Source organism: Pristis pectinata, chromosome 12, assembly GCF_009764475.1.
Source record: "Pristis pectinata isolate sPriPec2 chromosome 12, sPriPec2.1.pri, whole genome shotgun sequence".
Classification (NCBI taxonomy): domain Eukaryota; kingdom Metazoa; phylum Chordata; class Chondrichthyes; order Rhinopristiformes; family Pristidae; genus Pristis; species Pristis pectinata.
In genome coordinates, this window is record NC_067416.1 from 698,967 (window position 1) to 721,347 (window position 22,381).

Here is a 22,381-nt window from a genome sequence, read left to right on the forward strand (position 1 = left end):
AACACCGCTGGTCACAGACCTTCAGTCACAAACCTCCACCACTATCCTCTGTCCTCTATGGCCAAGCCAATTTTGACTTCAATCTATGAAGACTCCATGGATCCCCTGTGCCTTGATCTTCTGGATCAGACTACCAAGAGGGACTTTGTTGAAACCTTTACTAAAGTCCATGTGGACAACATCCACTGCCCTACCCTCGTCAATCATTTTTGTCACCTCCTCAAAAAACTCATTCAAACCATGCCAACTATATTTTTCCAAAGGTGAGTAGATGCTATCTCTAAGAATTTTCTCCAATAGTTTCCCTACTGATGTAAGGGTCACTGAAGTGTAATTTCCTGGTTTCTCTCTACTGCCCTTAAACAAAGCAACAACATTGGCTATTCTCCTGTCCTATGGGACCTCACTTGTGGCTAGAGAGGATACAAAGATCCCCGCCAAGGCCCCAGCAATCTTCTCTCTTGGCTTTCTCCATTCCTGGAATAGATCCCATCGGTCCTTTCAGAAAGTTTTCGATAAGTTCCCCTTGAGATGGGTGCACAGGTGATTGGGGGTATAGTGCTGATATGGCTAAAGAACTGGTTGACCGACAGGAGACAAAGGGTAGGAATAAACAGGTCTTTTACCAGGCAGCTGGCAGTGTCAGCATGGGCAACAGTGCTGGATCCCCAGCTAGTCACAATTCATATGAATGATTTAATGGATAATTAAACCTATCAAGTTTGCAGATGACACAAAGCTGGGTGGGAGTGGAAGTTGTGTGGAGGCTGCAGAGAAGTTCTAGTGTGATATGGACAGTTTGAGGGAGTGGCTAAACACACGGCAGATGCAGTTTTGTGGCTAAATGTGTGGTTATCCACCTTGGTGGGAAAATGGGAAGGCAGATTATTACCTGAATAGCAACAGGCTGGGGAAGGGGAGGTTTCCCTCACACCTCTCCTGTATGTTTGGCCATAGTAGTACTGTGCTGAATGGTATGAACAGGTTCACTCTCTCCACTGCATCTAGAACAGTCATGACCTTCTCTTTCTCTTGGGCAGGCTTTCTGTCAAAGATGACTTGCTTCTCCTTGATGTGGCTGGTACAGTAATGCAGTGATTACGTTCCTGTACTGGTTTCTCAGAAATGAGCTGCACTCCCACACTGGCATTGTAAGAATTTTGATTCAAGTAATAAATAAATTTGGAGCAGATGGAGGTGGTTTTGGGGTCAGTGGGTGTCCTGGGTCAGTGTGGAGGGAGCAGATGGGGTGGGTTTGGGGGTGAGTTGGTGTCCCAGGTATGTCGTGCCCAGACTGTGATTAACCTGGTGAGCCGCTCATTGCTAGGTCTCCACTCTCCAGCGGGGGAGGGGGGGGGGGTGGAATGGAAAGGAAGTATTAGTCTTGCACGGAGTTCCCATAGGATAGGGAACCATCCCTTCTTCCCTCCCCCCAAATAGCTCCTGGGTGGGAAGTAGGAAATTCAAGGGAGATATCGGGGGGAGGTTTTATACCCAGAGTATGGTTGGGGCATGGAATATGCTGCCTGGGGTGGTGATGGAGGCAGGTACATTGGTCAACTCCAAGAGATTACCAGATAAGCACATGGAAGAATTTAAAATAGGTGGATATGTGGGAGGAAGGGATTAGACAGTCTTAAGACGATGTTTAAAGGTCAGCACAACATTGTGGGCCAAAGGGCCTGTATTGTGCTGTACTGTTCTATGCACTACTAACAGAAGCCAGACAGGTGAGGAATGTCCTGACCTAACAGGAACCGATGGCCTTGACTCACTCGGCCCCTAACATCATCTGAAGACGAGATGTTCTCCCAGGCTGTGCTGTATTTTTACGTTATTATCAATAGTGGCTTCCTAACTCTGCTTCCTGCCCAGTCTAATCCCACTCTCCCTCTCTCTTCAGTATGAGCTCAACCCCACTGACTCCCACCTGGATCATCTCCCCTCCCACCCTCTCCAGAACCCTCCACTCCTACCTTCTCCTTTCTAGGGTTCTGCTGATGGTTGGACACTGTGGAACAATTTCTGCAGGTAACGTGGAGACCGTGTCCTTATACAAGATTATTTAACATCTATAAACCAAAAAGCAAAGAGTCTTGCTTGTTTTCTGCAGGAACATTTTATTGAAAAGGATTGTTAAACAAAATTTGGCACAAAAATAAAAATACAAAATTCCAACAGCATCTAGGAAACGTTTCAGCACGGTTGGTCGACAAGATCTCCAATTTTGCCCTGAAGGTCATTGTGGAAAGTGGCAACCTGTTCAACATGGCATTTGCCACAAACTGGCTTTCCGTCTGCTAATGCTGGTGCTGTGAGCAAGAATTGACTAGCGTACTGGAGGATAGGATGAAATCTGAGCTCTGTGTAAGAGCATAGCCTCAACTACTAAACATTCTTCAATTTATCAGTAATGAATTTAAGAATTTTGTGTCAGTTGTGAGAGTTTCCACTGTTCTGGCAGTGGGTCCCCACAAACTCTGCTGTAGTACTTTGCTGCCTTAAAGAGTCTGTTCTGGAGATGCAGAAAAGATCAGAGGACTGGAGGGCTTGAACTATAAGGAGAGGCTGGATAAGCTGGGTCTGATAGAGGTTTATAAAATCATGAGCGGTGTTGATAAGATGGATGGCCAGTCTTTTTCCCAGGGTAGGGGAGCCTGAAACTAGAGGGCACAGGTTTATGATGAGAGGGGAAAGATTTAAAGGGGACACTTCTCACAGAGAGTGGTATATTTTTCAAACTGAGAGTGATGGGTATATGGAATGAGCTGCCAGAGGATGCTGTAGAGGTGGGTATTACAATATTCAACAACAAGATAGGTGCATGGATAGAAATTTTTTTTGAGGGATTTGGGCCAAACACCGGCAAATGGGACTAGCATGGATAGTCAACTTGGTCAGCATGGGCCAGTTGGGCCAAAGGGCCTGTATTACCCTGTGACTCCATCAGCAAAAAATTGCAGATGCTGGAAACCTGAAATAAAAACAAGGGCTGCTGGAAACACTCAGCAAGTTAGGCAGCATCTGTGGAGAGAGGAACAGAGCCAGAGTCAATGCTTTTCCATAGCCTTTCAGTTCTGCTCCTCTCACCACAGATGCTGCTTGACTTGCTGAGTATTTTCAGCAGCCTCTTTTTATTTTCTCTACTACAAGCTGCATTTTGATGCAACCTCCCTCAATTTGTTCTGGAAATTAGGATGTGTGATATTACAGCGACCAGCAGAATGCCTGAAAATTCACGTCTGTTATGGTGTAACACAACTGTAATCATTTCCAGGTCAGACTGTGTCACTCTGGATATCTAAACAGGCAGCTCCAGTCACAGATCATTCATGCTGAGCAGATTCGATGTTCACATCAGATTCATAGTGAATTTCATTGTTTCCCATGCCGTGTTCCTCCTGAAGCTGAGGTAACTAGTGCAATTCCTCCATGGAATGCCTCTCGCAGAGGACAACAGAATCAATTAGTTGTCAATGGCGCATGATACCTTTGGTTCCGTAAATAGGGAACTAAGCAAGGCAGTTACCCCAAACCCTTGGTAGGGCATTGGGTTTGATACGAGCTCCACACTGGAAAGATATCAAAGCTTGAACAGCACTGGGAGAGGAGTTCGCAGGATGGTCCACTTCAGCTGATGGGAAGTCATTGATATGAAGCATGAACCCATTTCTCTCTCCAGAAGAAATTCTTGATATGCTGAGTTTTGGTTTTCATACCAGCTGTGTATTGCAGCAACAGATCAGGGCCTTCTCCCTGGAATGGAAGCTTAAAGCCATAGTAACAAGTTTTCAGTTACTAAAAGTTCTCTCTGAACATCCACATGTTAATTGTGGGCATCACTGTGAGGCCAGTATTTACTGGCCATCTCTAGAAGCCCTTGGGTAACGTTGTGGTGAGCGAGCTTCTTGACCCACTGCAGTCCCTGCAGTGAAGCTGCTCCCACAGTGCTGTTGGGGACCAAGTTCCAGGATTTAGACCCAGTGGTGATAAGGAAAATCTATACATTTCTCCTGGCACTGGATTTGGAGGTGATAATGTTCCCATGGTGATGGGTTTGGCAGGTGTTGCTTGGCAAGTAACTACAGTACATCTCACAGCCCTGGTGGAGGGAAGGAGTGTTTAGGATGGTAGATGAACATCACTGAAGTGGGCTGCTTTGTCCCAGGTGGTGCTGCGTTTCCTGAGACCTGCTGGAGGTGTACTCATCCTGTCAGTGGAGAGAATTGCATCATCAGGGAGAGCTGACACCAGAAACCCTTCAGTGCATTTGGTGCCCTGTACTCCTGAGGGAGTGTGGTGCCAGGACTGGAGGAGTGGTTTCTACCGAATGAGGACCAGAAAATTCCAGCACTACACCCTCACCGGGACCTCCTGCTGGAGCCAAGAGCGAGGTCAGGGAGAGCAGTGGGAAGAAAATGTGATCAGGGAGGGAAGATAATGGGAAGGGGGTAATGCCAGAGGAGAAGACTGTGGACAGTGGAATGTGTTTGTACTGGGCCATGGGTCAGAGGAGGATGGAGTGGTGGTTGGGCAGAGTCTGTGCTGAGGAGGCCTCAATGTAGAGGAACTCTGGGTGGAGTTTGGGGAGAGGGGTAATGTTGGGGAGACCCAAGGGTAGCAGGGGCTGTGAAGATCAGTCCTGGGAAGGAAACCAATAGTGGATGGGCAAGGAGAAGCTTGGGGTGGAAGAGTTGGGTCTGATAGAAGATGGAGGAAACGGAGGAGGCAGGGAGTGACCCAAGGAAACAGAGGACAGGGAGAGGGACACCTATGATCCTGGATAAAATAGGAATGGACCTTCAGGAAGATCGGCACACCCTGGAAGATTCTGCCCTGACCAATCCCCACCAGTGGCCCAGACAGGGAGTTTCAGTGACCCTGCACCGCACTAACCCTGCAGTTAGAATCGGTTCTAACCAGAAATGTAAACAAGACAAACGGCACAGGCATCAGTCATGAATTGACATCACTGTACATGGTCAGAAGTCGAAGGTTGAGAAGATTGGATTAGAATTTTACAAAAACACAATCTGTTCACGTACAGCACCTCGGGTGACGCAGGTAGCGGATAAAATTCAACCACTTCACACAATTTCTAATCCAACACCTTCTGCTCCACCCTGCAAAATACCCTCCGTATTACAAGCAGGGCAATGAGCATCAGAATGATGACGAGGACAGAGAAGATGACCATGACGGACAAAAATGAGGCCTCACTCAAGGGCTCAGTATAAGGCAGTTCGGCAGGAATCATGTTGGTAAGGTTCAGCATGTAGCCCAGGGTCCAGCCCGCGTCTGATCCCTTGATCTGAAAACACAAGAAACTATTAGTGACCGGCCTGGTGCAAGGGGTCCCGGTGGTGAACAGCAAGGTGCGAGGGGTCCCGGCAGCGACACAGGAAATGGAAGTGATGACCAGGTTGGCGAGAGTTGGCTACAGATTTGGATGAGGGTCAGGGCGTTGGGTGGGGGTGAGAAGTCTGAGCGTCTGTTCACACTGTGGAACCAGGGGTCCTGCAGTGGTGGGTGTTGGTGCCAGTACGATAAGCAACAGATGAAAGGACCAGGCTCCCATCATTACAGAAGTGGACGGCACTGTGAGCAGTGTCCCAGCAGGAGTTGACACAGAGATCTTACCAAACTGAGTGTGTGGGTGAGTACAACTGTGGTAAATGGATTTCACTGCAGCCAATGTGAGATCACACACATTGGACACCAAATGGTAAATCAGAGGGCTTCTTAAAGGGTAAAAAGCTGAAAGGAGAGAAGGCCCAAAGAGACCTCTAGTGCACGTGCATCGATTGAATGTCATGGAAATAATCAAAAGGCCAACAGAATGTTGGTCCTTAAACCCAGAGGTCGGGAATGCAGGGGGATGGATGTGATACGTGGCAAAGCAAAGTCCTGTTTAGACCACAGCAGCAGCTTGTCTGGACACATTCCAAGGCAGGTCCATCAGCCCTGCAGGAAGGTTTACTGGAGCAGTACCAGGACTCCCAGGGAGAGGCAAGGTGAGATTCTTCCTGATGGAGTAGGTTACCGGAGATTTGATAGGTTGACATTATTCACCCTTTCTGCTGGCTGAACCTCAGACTCAGAGGAAGGGTTAGGAAATGGCAACTGTGACAAGTCACAGACAGGGAGGCGAGTATACAAACCGTTTTCAGAAACTCTATGGTGTTCCAGCTGCTGGATGTAAAATTGTAGCCTTCCAGGAGGAGAACGAGGACATAGTGTCCAGAGAAACAGTTTTCACTCAGGTATTTCTCTTTCATCTTGTACACTTTCTTCGCCTGTTGAAAACAAAATCCAACTTGTGACCCTTGTATTAACACACACATCCCCTTGTTCCATACCACACAGGCAGGTCAGGACAACTCCTGTGGATTCTTGATACCAGGGACTAATGTCAGGTCGGGGAAAGGTTCTGTCCAGCAGCAGCTGAATCAGATGACTGTCCAGTGGGTGTCCAGGGACACCGGAGCACACAGGTAAACTGGGCCTGTGGTCCATGTATTGAGATATCAGTTGGTCTGTCACACTCTCCCCACCCCATTGCCAAAGCAGAGCCACGACTCCCTCTCCCCACCACAACCACCCCTCCCCCCCCCCCCCCCCCACCCCCGGACAGATCCAACACTCCCAGGGAGTAGTGTAGGCTCCATCCCAGCGTTTTTTTGGGGGGGGAGGTGGACCGCTGGCACAACTCTGTGCTGCAGGATACCTTTCTTGAATGCACAGTGCAATCCCACACCTAGGTAGGTACCTGCCACCCACCTCCTGCCAGGACATGTTGCAGAACCTTCCCACTGCTGCCTTCACTTGTTCCACATTTTCTAACGTTTCATTCTTGTTATAGAAGTTCATCACATAATAAAATGCAGAGAAGGCCTGGCAGGAGAGAGAGGGATGAGTCACACAGTCATCCAGCACACCAGGCCCTTTGGCCCACCCAGTCCATGCTGAACATCAACCACCCATCTACACCCATCCCATTTTATTCCCCCCACAGTCGCATCAACTTTCCCAGATTCCACCTCCCACACACACACTGGGGACATTTTACAGTGGTCGATTAACCCACCGACCCGCAAGCTTTTGGGATGTGGGAGGAAACCGGAGCAACTGGAGGAAACCCACGCGGTCACAGGGAGAACGTCCAAACTCCACACAGACAGTGCCAGAGGTCAGGATCGAACAAGTCAGCAGCATTACCCTCTGCACCACTGTGCTGCCCCAAGTGAGAAAGTTCATTAAACCCAAGTCATCCCAGTGACCCTGGGTACTCCTACTGATCCCAAGATCCTCCCTATTGACCTTGCTGTGACCCCAGGCCATTCCAATGTGGATGGGGCAAGTTTCCAGAAATATCAATAATACTGACCCCAAATTTCCCCCAGACCTGGGGCTGGTAAACCCCATTAAATGAGCAGCTGCTCCAGGTGCAGCTGCTGTGGTTCAGGAGACGTCTGACGTGAGATCTGCATTCTTCAGAGTTCCCAGTGCCAATGAGCTTCACCATCTCATGCCTTGTTGGTGAGTCAGGTGTGCATGGACTATTGTAGAAGGTGGACACGTTGATGGATTTCTCAAATCCTTTGTTAAAACAAGGACTGAAAATAGTTCCGTTGTCTAAAACCTGAAAATGATGAGAAGGTGCATTTAAGCAAGTTGTTTATTGAGCTGTCTGCTCTGGGGGCTCCTAGCCTGGGACCAGAGTCATCAGGGCCTCACTCTACACCAGAACAAGAGCTCAGTGACCAGGAACACAAAACAGGTGGAGACCCGGGTTTAGACAGAATTATTACAGCAGCCCACTAACACACTGGGTGGTGACTCTGTGGAAGGACTGCAGGACATCAGGAAACTGGCAGAGGCAGGGGACCAGCACGACAGACAGTCACCTTGTTGGGCTGCCCTCTGAGCACATACACCGAGTTCAGGCATTTAAAGAACAAGGCAGAGGCTGAGAACCTGCAGGAACATTAGGGTCACCACTTTTTGCTGGTCCATTCTCCATCCATCCCTTCTTATTCAGTCTATTGATCCTCTGGTTCTTGTATCTGTTCTATGCTGAATGATTCTCTATCAGTTGCAGTGTACGGGACTGGTCAGTGGGTCTGTGTTCCATACTTAGGAAAGCATAACATGATTAGTTGAAGTCAACAAGGATTTATGAAAGGGAAGACAGAAGAGATTGCAGATGCTGGAATCTGGAGCAAAAAAAACAAACCCTGGATGCAGGGTCTCGACCCAAAGCGTTAACTTTCCCTCTGCCTCCATGTGCTGCCTGACCAACTGAGGTCCTCCAGTAGCTTGTTGTTTGATCTTTATGGAAAGGAAATTGTGTCTGACAAATGTATTCAAGTTCTTTGAGGATATAATGAGCTGAGTGGATAAAGGAGAACCAGAATATGTAGTGTATTTGGATTTCAAGAATATATTTGATAGATGACATTAAAAATTACTGCACAAGATTGAGTTTTTTTTTTGGAGAGGTAACCAAGGCAGAGCAGTAGATATTGTTTATGTGGACTTTAGTAAGGCTTTTGACAAGGTTGCATATTGGGCCCCATATTCAAGGAAGAATGTGCTGGCGTCGGAGAGGGTCCAGAGGAGGTTTATGAGAATGATCCCAAGGGTTAAAGGGTTAACATACGAGGAGTGTTTGATGTCTCTGGACATGTACTTGCTAGAGTTTAGATGAAGGGGGGTGGGGTGGAATCTCAATGAAACCTATTGAATATTGAAAGGCCTGGATAGAGTGGACATGGAGAGGATGTTTCCAGTAGTGGGAGAGTCTAGGACCAGAAGGCACCACTTCAAAATAAAGGAATGTCCCTTTAGAACAGAGATGAGGAGGAATATTTTTAGCCAGGTGGTGAATCTGTGGAATTCATTGCCACAGACAGCTGTGGAGGCCAAGTCATTGGGTGTATTTAAAGTGGAGGTTGATGGGTTCTTGATTAGTAAGGGTGTCAAAGGTTACAGGGAGAAGGCAGGAGAACGGGTTTGAGAGGAAAGATAAATCAGCCATGATTGAATGGTGGAGCAGACTCAATGGGCTGAATGGCCTAATTCTGTTCCCATGTCTTATGGTTGCATATGGTAGGCTGGTCCAGAAGGTTAGGGCACATGGCATCTGATGTGTGTTAGCAGAGGGTAGTGGTGGAGAGGTGTTTTTTCTCACTGGAAGTCTGTAACCAGTGGTGTAACCATAGAACCATACAGCACAAAACAGGCCCTTCAGCCCACCATGTTGTGCCGTCCATCAAACCACCCTCACACTATCTAAACCTTTCCTCCCGCATATCCCTCTATCTCACATTCCTCCATGTGCCTATCCAACAAACTCTTGAACCTATCCAATGTATCTGCCTCCACCACCACCCCAGGTAGTGCATTCCATGCACCAACCACTCTCTGGGTGAAAAATCTCCCCCTGACATCTCCCCTGAACCTCCCACCCATAACCTTAAAGCCATGCCCTCTTGTCTTGAGCATTGGTGCCCTGGGAAGGAGGTGCTGACTGTCTACTCTATCTATTCCTCTCAATATTTTATATACCTCTATCATGTCTCCTCTCATCCTCCTCCTTTCCAGTGAATAAAGCCCTAGCACCTTAAGCCTTTCCTCATATTCCATATGCTCTAATCCAGGCAGCATCCTGGTAAATCTCCTCTGCACCCTCTCCAACACCTCCACATCCTTCCTATAATGCGGCGACCAGAACTGAACACAGTACTCCAAGTGTGGTCTAACCAGAGTTTTGTAAAGCTGCATCATCACTTCACGGCTCTTAAACTCAATCCCACGACTTATGAAAGCTAACATCCCATAGGCCTTCTTAACTGCTCTATCCACCTGTGAGGCAACTTTCAGTGAACTGTGAATATGAACCCCCAGATCCCTCTGCTCCTCTACACTGCCAAGTACCTTGCCATTTACGCTGTATTCTGCCCTGAAGTTTGTCCTTCCAAAGTGTACCACCTCACACTTCTCCAGATTGGACTCCATCTGCTACTTCTCAGCCCAGCTCTGTAAGCTCCAACAGCCCTCCACACTATCCACAACACCGCCGATCTTAAGTGTCGTCCGCAAACTTACTAACCCAGCCTTCCACCTCCTCATCTAAGTCATCTATAAATATCACAAAAAGTAGAGGTCCCAGAACCGATCCCTGCAGGACACCACTAGTCACTGCCCTCCAATCTGAGGGCACTCCTTCCACCACAACTCTCTGCTTTCTACAGGCAAGCCAATTCCTAATCCACACAGCCAAGCTTCCCTGGACCCCTTGGCCTCTGACCTTCTGAAGAAGCCTACCATGAGGTACCTTATCAAACGCCTTACTAAAATCCATGTAGACCACATCCACTGCACTACCCTCATCAATCTTCCTCGTCACCTCCTCAAACTCGGGCATCAGTCTGGGACCTTTGCTTGTCACATTTATAAGTGACCTGGATGAAAACGTAGGTAGACTGATTAAGCAAGTTTGCCGACGACACAAAAATTGGTGGAGTTGTAAATAGTGAACAGGTTGTGAAAGGATACAGAGAGTGACATAGATCAGTTGGCAGACAGAACTTAATCTAGACAAGTGTAAGGTAATGTCAAATTCTAACAGGACTCGACTTTCAGAAGGCATTTGATAAAGTGCCGCACAGGAGATTGGTGGGTAAAATTAGGGCTCATGGAATTGGGGGGGTGGGTATTAACATGGATAGAAAACTGGTTGGCGGATAGGAAACAAAGGGTAGGGGTGAATGGATGTTTCTCAGAATGGCAGGCCGTGACTAGTGGGGTGCCACAGGGCTCGGTGCTGGGACCGCAGCTGTTTACGATCTATGTTGATGATTTAGATGAAGGCATTGTGAATAACATTAGCAAGTTTGCTGATGATACAAAGTTGGGTGGCAGTGCGACATGTGTAGAGGAAGTTAGGAGAATTCAAGGTGATTTGGATAGGTTGGGTAAGTGGGCAGATACTTGACAGATGAAGTTTAATGTGGATAAATGTGAGGTTATCCACGTTGGGAGCAGGAACAGGAAGGCGGATTATTATCTGAATGGTGTGGAGTTAGGTAAGGGGGAAATACAAAGGGATCTAGGAGTCCTTGTTCATCAGTCACTGAAAGTGAATGAGCAAGTGCAGCAGGCAGTGATGAAGGCTAATGGAATGTTGGCCTGTATTATAAGGGGAATTGAGTACAAAAGCAAAGAGATTCTTTTGCATTTGTACAGGGCCCTGGTGAGACCACTCCTGGAGTATTGTGTACAGTTTCGGTCTCCTGGGTTAAGGAAGGATATCCTGGCTATAGAGGGCGCGCAGCGTAGGTTTACGAGGTTAATTCCGGGGATGTCGGGACTGTCTTATGCTGAGAGGTTGGAGAGACTGGGATTGTACACGCTGGAATTGAGAAGATTGAGAGGGGATCGGATTGAAACATACAGGATTATTAAGGGATTGGACAAGATAGAGACAGGAAATATGTTCCAGATGTTGGGGAAGTCCAGGACCAGGGGGCATGATTTAAGAATAAGGGCTAGGCCATTTAGGACAGAGGGGAGGAAAAACTTCTTCTCCCAGAGGGTTGTGAATTTGTGGAATGCACTGCCTCAGAGGGCAGTGGAGGCCAATTCTCTGGGCACTTTCAAGAAGGAGCTAGATAGGTTTCTTATAGATAGGGGAATCAGGGGATATGGGGACAAGGCAGGAACAGGATATTGTCTGTTGAGGATCAGCCATGATCTCAAAATGGCGGTGCAGACTCAAAGGGCCGAATGGTCTACTTCTGCTCCTATTGTCTATTGACATGTACAGTAACTAGCAGGGACCTCAAGAGTGTTGATGTACAGAGAGACCTCAGGCTGCAAGTCCATAACTTCCCAAAAATAACAACACAGGTGGATAGGGTATTGAGGAAGGTACTTGGCAGGCTTGCCTTCATAGGCCGAGGCATTGAGTACAAGGGTTGGAATGTCATGTTGCAGCTGTACATTGGTCACACTGTACTTGGAGCACGGTGTACAGTTCTGGTCACCAACTACAGGAAGGATGTGGTAGCAATAGAGAGTTTAGACGAGATTCACAGATGTTGCCTGGAATGGAGAGCTGTAGTTAGGAGAGATTGGACATGCTTGGCTTATTCTCACTGGCACACAAGAAGCCAAGGATAACCTTCATAAACCCTCACCCAAGGGACATAGACTCTATCTATCCTATCTATTTCCCCAAGGTAGGGGAGTCTGAACCCAGATGACACGAAGGTCGGTGGTGTTGTGGATAGTGTAGAAGGTTGTCGTAGGTTACAACAGGATAGAGACAGGATGCAGAGCTGAGTGGAGAAGTGGCAGATGGAGTTCAATCTGGAGAAGTGTGAAGTGATACACTTTGGAAGATCAAGCTTTAAGGCAGAGTACAAGGTTAATGGCAGGACTCTTAGCGGTGTGGAGGAACAGAGGGATCTTGGGGTCCAAATGCATTGATCCCTCAAAGCTGCCACATAAGTTGATAGGGTGGTTAAGAAAGCGTATGGAGTGTTGGCCTTCATTAGTTGGGGTAATGCATTCAAGAGCTATGAGGTAATGTTGCAGCTCTATAAAACTCATGTTAGACCACAGAGTATTGTGTTCAGTTCTAGTCATCTCATTATAGGAAAGTTGTGGAAGCTTTGGAGAGGGTGCAGAGGAGATTTACCAGGATGCCGCTTGGATTAGACAACATGCCTTATGAAGAAAGGTTGAGCGAGCTAGGGAGTCACTGAACATAGTCAAGGGCAAAGATTGACAGACGTTTGACTTGTAGGGGAGTTGAGGTTTAAGGAAGCAGGCAAGAAAATGGAGCCATGATCTCATTGAATGGATGAGTAGCCAAGGGGGCCAAGTGGCTGACCTCCCCCCAACCCCTTACTGTTTACGTTGGAATCCAGTGATCGACTCCGGCCAGCTGTCAGTCCACGTAAATAAAACAAAAGAGCTGGTCATCGGCTTCAGGAAAGGGGGCAGTGTACATGCACCTGGCTACATCAGTGGTGCTGAGGTCGAGAGGGTTGAGAGCTTCAAGTTCCTGGGAGTGAACATCACCAACAACCTGTCCTGGTCAAATCACAGATGCCACGGCCAAGAAAGCTCACCAGCGCCTCTACTTCCTCAGGAGGCTAAAGAAATTTGGTTTGTCCCCTTTGACTCTCACCAGCTTTTACCAATGCACCGTAGGAAGCATCCTATCTGGATGTATCACAGCTTGGTACGGCAACTGCTCTGCCCAGGACCGCAAGCTGCAGAGAGTTGTGGACACAGCCCAGCGCATCACGGACACCAGCCTCCCCTCCTTGGACTGTCTTTAACTCTCGTTGTCTTGGTGAAGCAGCCAGCATAATCAAAGACCCTACCCACCCAGGACATTCTCTCCTCTTCCATCGGGTAGAAGATATAGGAGCCTGAGGGCACGTACCACCAGACTTAAGGACAGCTTCTACCCCACTGTGATAAGTCTATTGAACGGTTCCCTTATACAATGAGATGAACTATGACCTCACGATCTACCTTGTTGTGACCTTGCACCTTATGGCACTGCACTTTCTCTGTAGCTGTGACACTTTACTCTGTACTATTGGTTTTACCTGTACTACATCAATGCACCCTGTACTAACTCAATGTAACTGCACTGTGTAGTGAATTGACCTGTACGATCGGTTTGTAAGACAAGCTTTTCACTGTACCTCGGTACAAGTGACAATAATAAACCAATATCAATGTGGGCACCTTGTCCCATTCCCTGCTTACCGTTAGTTTCTGCAACAGCATCTTCAGGGCCTGATCCTTTCCAAAGCACAGGTAGCTGTGGGTGTACATGTGGTAACTCCTCCCGTACAGGCGGAAATGCATGGAGTTTTCTAGCGACTCAATCTCCCCATTGGGAACAAAAGTGATCTGTGTGGAGGCTCCGCCCAGGTCCAAGGCTCCCAGGGTGTGAGGGGGTCCTCCAGCAGTTACCTGTTACACAAGGAGCAGGAAAGGGAAAGTCAGGAAAACATGGAACTCACAGCAAATCAGCTTCATCACCAACAGCTCATTGGATCAGCTCAGCCCACCCTCCCAACATGTGGGAATCTGCCTCCCACATCCTCACCTAACACCCACCCATACATGACTGCCTGAGTACCTGGAGAGAGGTGTGTCCAGAGGGGGACGGTGTGAGTGTAGCAGGGAAAGAGGTGGGGGTATGGTCCAGGGTAAGAGGGAGAGAGAGGGTGCAGTGTTCAGTGGTGGTGGTGGTGGGGTGGTAGGAAGGTGTGCAGGGGTCTCAGCCTGTGCTTCTGTTCATCGGAACTGGACTCAACAAGAGGAACACTGCTTCAACCGTGCCAGTGGTGTGGTCAGGGGATGTTGGTGGGAGTACCTGGGGGAAGTTCTCCATCAAATAGTTGATGGTAATCCACCCAAACGCTCCCTCATCTGCTCCGGATATAATCCTTGCTCCCTGGAAATCAAATGGATAGGAGTGGATGAATTTCTCCACTGCCTGAAGGAGCTTCTCAGACTGAGATTTGTTCTGTAACCTGCAAACAACAAGATGCTTCCGTTACTGGAGAGACTCGAAGGTGTGAACGTAGCAAGGGGTGATGGCATCCTGTGTTACAGAACACCACAGAACCTACCCCCCACCCCCAACAAGATCTGGGGTCCCATCCTGTCCACCTCCCCGCCCCCACCGCTCCAGGGCCACACCCCTGTACCTCAGACTGCTCCCCCGCACCTTTCCCTGTTACACTCACAGCTGCATTGTGCTGCTTCCTGCACTCATCAAGAGTTCCATCGCCTTTGAGCACCGTGTGGAAGGCAGCAGGTCTCAAATTCTCTGCCTCTATCTCAGAAGATGGTGAGTCACCAATATCCACCATAAGCCCACAGACTCACATCCTGACCACTCCTCCTCCTTCCCTGCTTCCTGCAAGGACTCCATTCCATTCTCCAAGTTTCTCCAGCAACTCCCAGACCAGTGCTTTCCCTCACAATCAACAGCATATATGTGTGTATAACACTATATAACACTACAGCAAAGAAAACAGGCCATTCGACCCTTCTAGTCTGTGCCGAAACGTTATTCCGCTAGTCCCACATCTGCACCCAGTCCATAACCCTCCAGACCTCTCCCGTCCATGTATCTATCCAATTTATTCTTAAAGCTTAAGAGTGAGCCCACATTTACTACATCAGATGGCAGCCCGTTCCACACTCCCACCACTCTCTGAATGAAGAAGTTCGCCCTAATGTTCCCCCACACTTCAACACATTCCCTGTACACCCACCTAGAGTAAGGACAGGTTCATCGACCACACCTTCCACCACTCACCTCCATGTTCAATGGATCATCCTCTGCACCATACCCAGACCCGCCCACTCCCCCTTCAGCCTTCCCTGTCCAACTCCTGCGTCTGCTCAACCAGCATCCACTCTCCTTTTCATGGCACCTTTCCATGCACCACAGGAAATGCAACACCCACACTTAACCTCTTCCTTTCCCACCACTAAGCACCCAAACACTGAAGCAACAATCTAGTCCACTGCATTTGGTGCTGACAATGTGGTCTCCACACTGGAGAAGCCAGACACAGACTGAAAGATCTCTTTACAGAGCACCTGCATTCAGTCCCAGAGGATAACCTGAGTTTCCAGTTACTGGTCTCTCATACTCTCCATCCCACTCCACCCCAACCTCTGCCTTTGGCAAGCTGATGTTGCTCCAATGAAGCAGAACGCAAGCTGGAGCACCCCATCTTTGTCCAGATATGTTGTACCTCTCAGGACTGGAGGAGCGAGGGGGAGGCCATGGTTTGCCTCCACAGATGCTGCCTGACCTACTGAATGTTTCCAGCATTTTCTGCAGATATTTCACATTTAGATGCGGCGGGGAGAGTGAGGGGGCAGGTCAGTGTGGTAGGTTGGCAATAACTCCCCCAGGAACGGCTCTAACCTCAGTAAACGCATGCCGGCTGTGGCTCCCAGGTACACCGGCGTCTCGCTGTGCTGCTCCTCAGGAATGCTCTGCTTAGCCTCATCCAGACAGGCTCGGAGCGAGGGGCCAGCCTGCTCCACATTTGTCCAGTAACTGGAAATCCCAGGCCCTGCGAAGAGGACGCACAGTGATAATAGGGCGACCCACCAGAGAACCGGTGGATGCACCAAACGGGGGCGGGTGGGGAAATGAGGGGGCGCCGGAGCGGGGCCGGGCGGGGTGGGGGGGAGAGGGGGGGGCGGGGTGGGGGGGAGAGGGGGGGGCGCCGGAGCGGGGCGGGGGGGGGGAGAGGGGGGGCGCCGGAGCGGGGCGGGGGGGGGGAGAGGGGGGGCGCCGGAGCGGGGCGGGGGGGGGAGAGGGGGGGCGCCGGAGCGGGGCGGGGGGGGGAGAGGGGGGGCGCCGGAGCGGGGCGGGGGGGGGAGAGGGGGGGCGCCGGAGCGGGGCGGGGGGAGAGAGGGGGAGAGGGGGCGCCGGAGCGGGGCGGGGGGAGAGAGGGGGAGAGGGGGCGCCGGAGCGGGGCGGGGGGAGAGAGGGGGAGAGGGGGCGCCGGAGCGGGGCGGGGGGAGAGAGGGGGAGAGGGGGCGCCGGAGCGGGGCGGGGGGAGAGAGGGGGAGAGGGGGCGCCGGAGCGGGGCGCCGGAGCGGGGCGGGGGGAGAGAGGGGGAGAGGGGGCGCCGGAGCGGGGCGGGGGGAGACGGGGCAGGGGGAGACGGGGCAACACAAGGCTGGATCCGTCTCGCAGCCGCTCTGTTGTCGCGACGAGTCATTTCCCCGACCCAAGGCTTCGCCCGGCCTCACCCTTCACGCTGCAGGACTTGAGCTGTTCCACCAGTCCGGTGTTGTTCATCTTCTCCGCCGGCCACTGGTAGATGTAGAGCGCCGTGTGTGAGGAGCCGGCATCCAGGACAACGCCGAACTGCGGACAGAGGACAGCGTCAGCCGGCGCCAGGACCCTGCGGCACCCGCACTCCCGCGACCGCCCCTAATGTAGCCCCGCCCCGTCACACTGTAACCACGCCCACTAGCCGCCCGGAACTGTAGCCCCGCCTCTAATATAGCCCCGCCCACCAACGCGCCCTGTGGCCCCGCCCACAATTTGCTCCCGCCCGTAGCCCCCCCCCACCCAATCACGTGCCCGTTTAGATGCACCGAGCGTGGCCGGGCGGACCTGCGGGACCTGCCCCCAGCTGCCCCATAACCCAGGTTAACTTCCATAGCTGTTATTTAAACTCCTGTTGCTCAGTTGTTGGTTCAGGCTCCTGGTGAGTGACCAGAATCAACCCCACTACCACACTGGCAACAACCAAGCAGAGCGGCCATTCTTGGCGTGGACCAGTATCAGAGTGGGGAGCTGAGGCTTTGGCTCCAGAGGCTTCAGTGAGAAGATCTAAGGTAAGTTTCTTTCTTTGTCTGTTAGTGCTGAGCTAAAGTAGTGACAATGGATCCAGGGTCAGTGGTGTAATCTTCCTGCCAGATGTGGGAGATCTGGGAGATTTCAAGTCTCCCTCATAGCTATATCTGCGGGAGGTGCATCCAGCTGCAGCTCCTTACAGACCATGTTGGGGCACTAGAGCTGCAGCTGGATGACCTTCGGCTCATACGGGAGAATGAGGAGGTGATAGATAAAAGCTACAGGGAGGTAGCCACATCTAAGTTGCAGGAGGTAGGTAGCTGGGTGACTGGTAGGAGAGGGGAAGAGAATAGGCAGGTAGTGCAGAGTACCCCTGTGGCCGCTCCCTTCAGTAACTGGTATACCAACTTGGGGGGGACGACCTACCAGGGGAAAGCCGCAGCGGTCAGGTCATGGCACTGAGTCTGGCTCTGTGGCTCAGAAGGGAAGGGGGAAGAAGAGGAGAGCAATAGTGATGGGGTGAACTATAGGGTTAATAGTTAGGGGAGCAGACAGGAGATTCTGTGGACGTGGAAGAGACTCCCGGATGGTATGTTGCCTCCCAAGTGCCAGGGTCAGGGATGTCTCAGATCAGGTCCACAGCATTCTAAAGGGGGAGGGTGAGCAGCCAGAGGTCTGGAATGATGTAGGTAGGAAAAAGGATGAGGTCCTGAAAAGTGAATGTGGGGAACTGCTATAACTTTCCCCTGCCGTGTACCAGTGAAGGTAAGAATGGGATGATTTGGCAGCTGACTGTGTGGCTGAGAAGTTGGCACAGGGGGCAGGGTTTCAGATTTGTGGATCATTGGGATCTCTTCTGGGGAAGGTATGACCTGTACAAAATGGACAGGTTACACCTGAACTGGAGGGAGACCAATATCCTGGTGGTCAGGTTTGCTGGAGCAGTTGGGGAGCATTTAAACTAGTTTGGCAGGGGGATGGGAACCTGAGTGATAGGTCAGAGGTTCGGGCAGTTGGTGTACAGGTTGATGCAGTGTGTAGAGGAAGATAGGCAGTTAATAGGGCAATATTGCCATCAGTTGGATGGGTTGAAGTGTGTCTATTTTAATGCAAGAAGTATCAGGAACAAGGGTCAGCAATGGGTCAGTACATGGAACTACGACATTGCGGCTATTACAGAGACTTGGCTGTCACAAGGGCAGGAATGGCTGCTGGATATTCTGGGGTTTAGATGTTTCAAAAGGGACAGGGAGGGAGGTAAAAGAGGTGGAGGAGTGGCTTTGCTAATCAGGGACGGTATCTGATGGGGAAGGTGTCCTGGAGGGATCGTTTACTAAGTCAGTGTGCTGGAAGTCAGACACAGGAAGGGAGCAATCACTCCATCAGGAGTATTCTGTAGACCCCCCCCCCCCCACCCCCCAATAGCAACAGGGACTGAGGAACAGATTGGGAGGCAGATTTTGGAAAGGTGCAAAAATAACAGGGTTGTTATCATCGATTATTTCAACTTTCCTAATAATGATTGGCAGCGGTTAGCGCGACACTATTACAGCGCCAGCGATCGGGGTTCGATTCCCGTCGCTGTCTGTAAGGAGTTTCTACATTCTCCCGTGTCTGTGTGGGTTTCCGCCAGGTGCTCCAGTTTCCTCCCACATTCTAAAGACGTACGGGTAGGTTAATTTGGGGTTTAAAAAATGGGCGGCGTAGACTCGTTGGGCCGGAAGGGCTTGTTACCACGCTGTAAATAAAATTTAAATTTAAATCTCCTTAATGCAAAAGGTTTGGAATGGGGCGGGTTTTGTTACGTGTGTCCAGGAAGGATTCCTGGCACAATATATAGACAGGCCTACCAGAAGAGAGGCCATTCTGGATCTGGTACTAGGTAATGAACTTGGTCAGGTGTCAGATCTCTCGGTGGGAGAGCATTTTGGAGACAGTGACCACGACTTCCTGACCTTCACCCTTGCCTTGGAGAGGGATAGGAGCAGATGATATGGGAATGTATTTAATTGGGGGAGTGGGAGTTATGATGCTATTAGGCAGGAACTTGGGAGTGTAAATTGGGAGCAAATGTACTCGGGGAAATGAACAATGGAAATGTGGAGGTTGTTTAGCGATTACTGCATGGGGTTCTGGATAGGCTGGTCCCATTCAAAGAGATCCAAAGTGAATCACTTCACACGTTTTCTGGGTTGAACTCCATCTGCCACTTCTCAGCCCAGCTCTGTATCCTATTAATGTCCTGTTGTAACCCTTGACAGAATACAGGGTTAATGGCAGAATTCTTAGCAGTGTGGAGGAACAGAGGGATTTTGGGGTCCATCCATAGATCCCTCAAAGTTGCCACACAAGTTGATAGGGTTGTTAAGAAGGTGTATGACATGTTGGCCTTCATTAGTTGGGGGATTGAGTTCAAAAGCTGCGAGATAATGTTGCAGCTCCATGAAACCCTGGTTAGACCACACTTAGAATATTGTGTTCAGTTTTGGTCGCCTCATTATAAGAAGTATGTGGAAGCTTTAGAGAGGGTGCAGAGGAGATTTACCAGGATGCTGTCTGGATTAGAGATCATGTCTTATGAGGATAGGTTGAGTGAGCTAGGGCTTTTCTCTTTGGAGAGGAGGAGGATGAGAGGTGACCTGACAGAGGTGTACAAGATGATAAGAGGCATAGATCGAGTGGACATTCAGAGACTTTTTCCCAGAGCGTAAAAGGCCAACACGAGGGGGATGATTTTAAGGTGATTGGAGGAAAGTACAGGGGGGATAACAGAGGTAAGTTTTTTTTTTACACAGAGAGTGGTGGGTGCGTGGAACGCGCTGCCAGGGGTGCTGGTAGAGGCAGATACATCCGGGACATTTCAGAGACTCTTAGATAGGCACATGGATGATAGAAAAATGGAGGGGTATGTGGGAGGGAATGGTTAGATAGATCTTTGAGTAGGTTAAAAGGTTGGCACAACATCGTGGGCCGAAGGGCCTGTACTGTGCTGTAACGTTCTATGACACTGAACCTTGGGTGGACAATATTACGTTGATATAAACAATAAACTTCTGGAAGAACTCAGCAGGTCGAGCAGCATTTGTGGATGTAAGGGAATGGTCGACGTCTTGGGTCAAGAACCTGCATCAGGACAGATGCTGCCTGACCCACTGAGTCCAACAGCAGTTTATGTTTGCTCCAGATTGCAGCATCTGCAGTCTCGTGTCAACATCATGCTTCTAACTGTAAACATCCAGGGCTTTAGACCAGTCAGTGTGTCAGAAATAATGGAATTCCTTCAGGGAGAAAACAAAGAAACTACTGGGAACTAGAAATGTGATAACACAACTAGAAATGTAATAACACATTCAGCATTTACTTCAAAAGAGAAAGACCAGTTTTTCTGAATGTGTTGAGGACGGTAGAGAAGGAAGAGGCAGTGTAAAGCAGATTTAGAGAGACTGGCGGTCAGCTGGAATGAGTATCGTCAGAACACGCAGAGTCAGGGGGTAGGAAGCTGAATGGGGAGCAGGATGACTCAAGACAGAAAAGGTAAATGTACAATTCCGGCAGCTGTCTGTGAGGAGTTTGTACGTTCTCCCCGTGTCTGCATGGGTTTCCTCCGGGTGCTCCAGTTTCCTCCCACATTCCAAAGACGTACAGGTTAGAAAGTTGTGGGCATGCTGTGTTGGTGCCGGAAGCGTGGCGACACTTGCGGGCTGCCCCCAGAACACTCGACGCAAAGATGCGTTTCACTGTGTGTTTCTATGTACATGTGACTAAATAAAGAAATCTTATTACATAAAATCTGAAAATGATATGGTTCAATCTGAAACTAGAGTCTTAAATGTGAATGAGACAAACTGCAGACAAGGGGCATGAGTTAGTAGATTGAGAAACTGCATTTGGAAAAGCACGGACTTATTCGGGATAATCAGCAAGACCATGTGTGGGAGAGGGCATGGCTTACAGATTTGATTGGGTTTTTTGAAAAGTGACAAAGATGATTGATGAAGATAGGGCATTGGATAAGATAAGATTTCACTATTAGTCACACGTACATCGAAACACACAGTGAAATGCATCTTTTGCGTCGAGTGTTCTGGGGGCAGCCCACAAGTGTCGCCACACTTCTGGTGCCAACATAGCACGCCCACAACTTCCTAACCCGTATGTCTTTGGAATGCGGGAGGAAACCGGAGCACCTGGAGGAAACCCAAGCAGACACAGGGAGAACGTACAAACTCCTTACAGACAGCGGCTGGAATTGAACCCGGGTCACTGGCACTGTAATAGTGTTACGCTAACCACTACACTACTGTGCCTGCCCTCTATACGGAACTTAGTAAAGCATCTAACAAGGTCCCAGATGGTAAACTGGTCCAGAAGATTAAGTCAGATGAGATCCACGGCGAGTTGCTAAATTGATCCCAAATTGGCTTGGTCATAGAAGCCAGAGGGTAGTAGTAGAGCAGTGCTTTTCTGACTGGAGGTCTGTGACCAATGGTGTTCCACAAGGTTAGTGCTGGGACCTCTGTAGTTTCTAATCTATAATAATGATTTGATTGAACATGTTGGTGGTCTGATTTGTAAGTTTGCAGATGACGTGCAAGTTGGTGGAGTTTAGAGAACAAAGAGTGTCCCCAAAGGATACAAGAAGAAAGAGATAAATGGAAATTTGGAGAGCGAAATGGCAGATGTAGTTTAATCCAGACAAGTGTGAGGTGTTGCATTTTGGGAGGTCAAATGCAAGAGGAAAGTGTACCTAAATGGCAGGGCCTTTAGGAGCATTGATGTACAGAGGGATCTTGGGGTGCACCCATATCTCCCTGAAAGAGGCAACAAAAGTCGATAGGCATGCTTGCCTTATCAACCGGGCCAGTGAGTATAAAATTTTGCAAGTCACGTTGCAGCTGTATAAAACTTTGGCTAGGCCACATTTGGCATATTGTGTGCAGTTCTGGTCACCTTATTGCAGGAAGGATGTGGAGGCTTTGGAGAGGATGGTTTTCCAGGATGTTG

At 49.6% G+C, this 22,381-nt stretch overlaps 1 protein-coding gene across 4 annotated transcripts in view; it reads right to left on the reverse strand.

The window, feature by feature from the left end:
* Positions 1-2,100: 2,100 nt before the first annotated feature.
* Positions 2,101-22,381, reverse strand: part of entpd1 (ectonucleoside triphosphate diphosphohydrolase 1) — a 45,627-nt gene continuing 25,346 nt past the window's right edge. For 3 of the 4 annotated variants that reach the window (XM_052027269.1, XM_052027267.1, XM_052027266.1), the window contains 8 exons: positions 16,825-16,942; positions 15,986-16,136; positions 14,411-14,570; positions 13,795-14,004; positions 7,388-7,642; positions 6,781-6,894; positions 6,162-6,296; positions 2,101-5,311 (listed from right to left, as the gene is read on the reverse strand). In XM_052027269.1, the coding sequence (XP_051883229.1) occupies positions 5,099-5,311; positions 6,162-6,296; positions 6,781-6,894; positions 7,388-7,642; positions 13,795-14,004; positions 14,411-14,570; positions 15,986-16,136; positions 16,825-16,942 (1,356 nt within the window). In that variant the 3' untranslated portion in view covers positions 2,101-5,098. The remainder of the gene's footprint in view (positions 5,312-6,161; positions 6,297-6,780; positions 6,895-7,387; positions 7,643-13,794; positions 14,005-14,410; positions 14,571-15,985; positions 16,137-16,824; positions 16,943-22,381) is intronic. The other variant, XM_052027268.1, reaches the window with a different exon arrangement.